This window comes from Protomyctophum bolini, assembly GCF_963924005.1.
Source record: "Protomyctophum bolini genome assembly, chromosome: 12".
Taxonomy (NCBI): domain Eukaryota; kingdom Metazoa; phylum Chordata; class Actinopteri; order Myctophiformes; family Myctophidae; genus Protomyctophum; species Protomyctophum bolini.
Window position 1 is genome coordinate 39656731 of NC_137873.1, and position 6314 is coordinate 39663044.

The 6314-nt window shown below is 48.2% G+C and overlaps 1 protein-coding gene across 1 annotated transcript in view; it reads left to right on the top strand.

Annotated features, from left to right (window-relative positions):
• The window catches only part of LOC308326273 (semaphorin-6B-like), a gene marked incomplete at its 3' end in the record, with an annotated part of 32228 nt that extends 26263 nt beyond the window's left edge, over window positions 1-5965 (top strand). Inside the window, 4 exon segments of the mRNA XM_080779080.1 lie at window positions 1773-2011; window positions 3599-3705; window positions 3736-4090; window positions 5402-5965. Coding sequence (XP_080635206.1) covers window positions 1773-2011; window positions 3599-3705; window positions 3736-4090; window positions 5402-5965 — 1265 coding nt within the window.
• Window positions 5966-6314: the final 349 nt, after the last annotated feature.

The following is a 6314-nucleotide window of genomic DNA, read 5'->3' on the forward strand; positions in this document are numbered from 1 at the left end:
GAGAGGAGAGGAGAAGACTAAACTCACCGGCCAGATTGCGGCTTCATGGAAACTCCGACTTATGCAATCGCAAAATAGGCGATCTATACAAGCTCTGGGCGGGCACGCGTCAGCGAGTAAAGCATCTTGGTGGGGCTTTTAGAGGAGAGAGATAGAGAGAGAGAGAAATTAAGTGGAGAGTTATGTCAGCTGTGTGTGTGTGTGTGTGTGTGTGTGTGTGTGTGGGGGGCGGGGGGGGAGGGGGAGAGTCTGGGTTGATGACAAGTGCAGGCCTCAGGGTTTTGCAGGACCCCAGGGCCAGGCTGGAGACAGGAAAATGTCCTGTGTTAACAGCCAGCGTGATGTTTTAGTATTTTTACACTTTCATTCAAGGCTAATCATGACATGCTTAGTACAGGGAGATGATGGGTTACGGTATACTCTTATCAGTGGTTCTCAAACTGTCTTTGCTTCCTTTCCTTTGCCTGGTTTTTCTGACTCCCAAGAACAGCCTTTATATTATACCCTGCTTTAATAGAAAAGCCATACAGTACCTAGAGAACATGAGGCTGCAGTGTGAATGAATGACAACCTGCACCTTTTGAAGATTGAATAACATTTCAAGGAAGAAATGGGATAAAAGGGTTGCAAGGAAACCGGCGTCTCCTGTGAGGCAACTGTGGCATTTCACTGTTAAAATGTTCTAAATGAAACATTATAGGCCTGCCAGAGTCAGCAGGAGTCTACTGGATTGTCCTTTTCTCCTCAAACTCCTCAAACTCTCAATGTTCACCAGAACCTAGGAAGTTACATCTACTCAGTTAACACTTACAGCGCTAGCATTTATTGATACATTATGATCTAATTCACACCAGCATTTTTCCCAGTTGAGCTCCTATTTTGAAAAGCCACATTTCCAGACTTCCAAAAGTGAGAATAACCTACAGTAGGGAGCTAAACGGGTCCTGGACAAGCCTTGTTTATGAGATGGATCTCTGCCGGTGCTCCACATCGTCGGCTCTGTGCCATCAAAGAAACGTTGTTTTGACCAAAAATGCCATCTGGGACAATCAAGGAATAGGAGATACAGGCCATTGAAAGAAAACAGATAGAATGGATTATTATGGCGACGAAGATCTAAGATGTGCGACACATTGTCATGGCAACAACAGGTTGTCATGACACCCGATGCTAACGCAAGTATAGCATTATGGCTTGATCGATCGAAGGTGCTATAAAAGCGCATTGATCTATTCAACGCCAATGGCGGTATAAGCGTAGTATTAAATAATAACCGAGCATAAAACCAAGCCAAGCATAAAATGACTTTTTAGTCTTTTAGTTCTACTGGATCTCATCTCCACTATAGTCCCTCCCTAACATTTTAATGTTAGTTTTTATTTGTCGACGAAATTGACGTTATATTTAGTCCTAGTTGTAATTGTCATAGCTTAGTTTTTATTTCGTTTTCATCTAGTTTTCATTTGGTTTTCGTCAGTGAAAAAAGGTACTTAACCCATTCTGAACGGGAACCCATTTTGGTATTAGCATCATGTTATGCTTTATCTATTGAAAAATAGCAGATCTACAAGCTCATAGCGCGCCACCGAGTGGCGCGCTACGAGCTTGTAGGTCTGCTATTTTTGAAAAATCGAAGAACGACATTTTTAGAATCTGATCTCAGGTCAGAATGGTTTAATCAGACCAGTGTGTGTCCAGTGGAAACCTCGTATGAATCTGATCTCAGGTCAGAATGGGTTAACCCCGCCCCTCTGGTCCCTCTCTCACTATAGGAATCCTCCAGCAGAGTCTGCTGATCGAACCGGAGAGCCTGGTCTCCCTCAACCTGCTGGTGGCGTCCGCCGTCTCCGCCTTCACCATCGGGGCGGCGCTCTCGGGCCTGGCGGTGTGCTGGATCATGGCGCACAAGCCGTCCAACCGCCGGCACGCCGCCGCCTCGTCCATCCAGCGGCGAGACCGCGGCCACCTGAACCCCGGCATGGCGGGCTCCGTGCTCAGCGTCACTCGACAGGTATGGGAACTTTAGCCTTTTAATGTGGACATACTGTAGCTTTTAATGTGGACATACTGTAGCTTTTAATGTGGACATACTGTAGGTATGGGAACTTATTTAGCCTTTTAATGTGGACATACTGTAGCTTTTAATGTGGACATACTGTAGCTTTTAATGTGGACATACTGTAGCTTTTTAATGTGGACATACTGTAACTTTTTAATGTGGACATACTGTAGCTTTTAATGTGGACATACTGTAGCTTTTAATGTGGACATACTGTAGTAGCTTTTAATGTGGACATACTGTAGCTTTTTAATGTGGACATACTGTAGCTTTTTAATGTGGACATACTGTAGTAGCTTTTAATGTGGACATACTGTAGCTTTTTAATGTGGACATACTGTAGCTTTTTAATGTGGACATACTGTAGCTTTTTAATGTGGACATACTGTAGCTTTAAATGTGGACATACTGTAGCTTTTTAATGTGGACATACTGTAGTAGCTTTTAATGTGGACATACTGTAGCTTTTTAATGTGGACATACTGTAGCTTTTAATGTGGACATACTGTAGCTTTTTAATGTGGACATACTGTAGCTTTTTAATGTGGACATACTGTAGCTATTTAAATGTGGACATACTGTAGCCACTCAGCTGCTCCTCGGCTGTGGAATGCCCTCCCCGACCACCTGAGAACACCACAGGCCGTGGACGCTTTTAAAAGGGGACTTATAAGACCTTCCTTTTTAACAAGGCATTTGCCTGTATTATTACAGAATGCATTAAATGTTTTTATTTAAATTTTCCTTTTAAATATTTCTGCTTTGTAGCACTTTGTAGCAGATTTGCTTCAAATGTAAAGTGCGTTATAATAATTAACCTGCGGGCCGCATTAAGTGAAGGTGAGGGCCGCCAGTTGCCCATGCATGCTATAGTCCAGGGGTGTCAAACTCATTTTGGGTCAAGGGGCCACATTGCACGAAAGGTGACTTGATGAGGCTGCGACCGGTTGCAGCTCACGGGAGTTGACTTACACAGTTGTCACTTGGCTTTGTTTTCCAGACTGTTCATTGGCATAAATTGACTTTATTTAGCCTATCTGTATTACAGTTGTAGGCTACAAGATTAAAGTTATTAAGACATTTGATATGAGAGGTGGAAAAAAAAGTCCCAATAAACCATTTGAAAATAGAATAGTTAAAAAAATATCCAAAATGTTTAGTTTAATTATAATAGATATTCCACTTTTAGCTCACAGTCATGACGACAATTATTTTCATGTATTTGATGCATTGCCATGTTTTTTTGTTCTTGCTTACTGTAAATCGCTCTGGATTTAGGTCCGATTCATACTCCTATTTTAGAGCCGAATAAAAGTCGGTTCGGCTCTGTAGAGCCTACAATTTGACATCATTTGAGGTTCGGGGGGGGGGGGGGGGTACCGTCCTAAAGTCGACTCTTCGGTGCTACTGAAAGTTTCCGACGAGCCGAAATAATTTCGGCTCTACAGCGCCGAAACAGCAGTAAAACAGCAGTATGAATCGGCCCTATAAGAGCGTCTGCTAAAATGTCCCCACATTTGTAAATTTGCCACATTGCAGGGAGGGGGCGGCGACGAGCGGGGCGGCGGCGGACGCGGTGACCGCCCCTGCGGCGAGGGCGGGGAGACCCTGTTCGTCATGCCGCAGCACAACGGCTGGGGGGGGAAGTCCGGCGGGGGAGGGGGCGGCGGTGGCGGGGGCGGCGGCGGCGGCGGCGGAGAGCTGGACCCGGGCTTCCTGCCCACGCCGGAGCACACGCCGCAGCAGAAGCGGCGAGGCCTGCGCCTCTCCGACTCCAACTCCAGCGGCTGGGACAGCAGCCAGACGTACCTGGGCGGCGGCTCGGTGGGCCTGGGCTCCCCGTGCCCCCTCCCCGCCTCCGTCTACCTCACCAGCAGGCTGTTCCAGCAGAGGGGGGAGGGGCGCAGCGGGGGGCGCGGTGGGGGAGGGGCCACGGAGGGCGGCGGCGGCGGACCGCCACAGCGCCAGCACTACGTGTGCCTCAGCAAGCAGGAGAAGGCCTCGGTGCGCTGCGGCGGGACGCCACATAAGGTGGGTGTGTGCGTGCGTGTGTGTGTGTGTAGTATGTATAGTTTCATTATATAGATATTCCACTGTTACGTTCTTAGCTTACGCATGTTTCATGATAAATGTTTTTTATGTGATGTATTCCCATTGGGAATACATCACATAAAAAACATTTATCATGCTTTTTTGTTCTTGCTTAATGTAAGTCGCTCTGGATTATAAGAGCGTCTGCTAAATGCCTAAATTGTAAATTGTGTGTGTGTGTGTGTGTGTGAGCACGGAATGGGCCCGGAATACACCGTTTTGTGTGTTATTGTGTGTACGTATATTGAGCAATGAGCACGGAATGTGCTCAGCTGATTGGCTGAGCACGGAATGTGATGTATGATGATATAATTTACGAGGATAAGATTTTTCCCCAACTTCTTATAACGTATAGCTTCAATACGGCGTTCTACTTTTCACCAATGTAATGTATTTAGCATGTTCTTCATTATTGATCATCTGTATGTACTGTATGTATTGGCACTGAAGCTTTTGAAGGCTTTTCCCTTCGGAAGAATAACAATAATATATTAATAATAATAACTTAGCACCTTTCTAGACAAGACAATCTTCACTAAACAAACACAATTAAAATCGATGCAACATGGCAAATAAACAACTTACAACCAGATGGCCAACAGTAAGAAAGCATAGTTAAAATTATGCAATATAAATACAACAACAGAATGTAAGAGACAAAATAACGACTGCTTTTCTGAACAAATTCGACACTTTCGGGACTTTAAATTCATCCTACTGTACGATCCTACCTAAGCTGCCTAGATTGTCTTATTACCTTTGGAGCATAACGCCAAAGTATTTGCAGCTTTGACCGGCGAAAATCCGGAAAATAGTCCCATGGTTTGTTGTTGAAGAGAAAAACATGCCACCATTGCGAACGGCATGTTTTAGTCCAAACAAACCAGCCGTTCACTTGCATTGAACTCACTTTCCCAGAAGCCCTATAGCAGCCCAGAGCATGGCTAGATTTCCGGTTTCGTCGTCATAACGCTACGGCCTCGTCACCAGGTCCGCGACAAATCAGCTCTTTCGCTTTAATTATTTAAAAAAAGGCGAATTAAACACATTAAACAAATAGCGGGTTTAGCGTATTATACGCACCACCAACACATGGATTAAATAGCGGGGAACGCGGTTTACGCAGTAGAACTGTTAATAAAGTCTGTCTGTCTGTCTGTCTGTCTGTCTGTCTGTCTGTCTGTCTGTCTGTCTGTCTGTCTGTCTGTCTGTCTGTCTGTCTGTCTGTCTGTCTGTCTGTCTGTCATAAAGGCGCCGCTCAGGAAGTCGGCGGGCGACAGCTACGTGTACCCCATGACGCCGCAGGAGTCGCCGGAGCGCCGCAGGGTGGTCTCGGCCCCCAGCGCCCCCTCGGCCACGCCCACCGCCCCCATGGCGGCCCCGCCCCCCGAGTACGGCGGAGGAGGAGGAGGAGAGCCCCTCCCCCTGCGCTGGGGGCCCCCTGCCATGCAGGAGGGTGGCGAGACGACCCTCCCCCTGCGCTGGGGCCCCGTCGTGGGCCCCCAGGAGGGCTACATCCTCAGCAGCCACCACCACCACCACCACCACCACCACGGCATGGTGGCGCCCGCGCCCGTCATGGCCGCCGGGGGGGTGGGTGTGGGGTACGTGGGGCCGTACCACCACCCCGCCCAGCAGCAGCATCACCACAACACCACCGCCCCCGGCCTGGGGAGGGCGCTGTTGAGAGGAGGAGGAGGAGGAGGAGGTGGCGCCGCCCTGGTGGGCAGAGGAGAGATGGGCGAGCTGGTGGATCTGAGTCATCTGATGAACAAGAAGACCTGCCCGGACCAGAGAACTCAGCCTGGCCAATGAGCACGCAGCACAGGAGGAGGAGGAGGGGCCAGGGGTCTTTCCATGTCTACAGTTATATAGGTCTCTCTCTCTCTCTCTCTCTCTCTCTCTCTCTCTCATCCCTCTCTCCTTCCCTCCTTCCATTCCCCTCCCTGACTAATATAAGTTTGTCGTCATTCAAGACCTTCTGATCGTCTCTCAGGCAAAACCTCCCCCCTCCCCCCCCCCCCCCCCGCCTCCTCTCACACAGAGACACACACACACACACAACACACACACACACACACACACACACACACACACACACTGCAGCCGGTCCCCTCGTCTTGGTGATTGGCCAGCAGTGGCCTGCCACTCACACCCCCTGCCT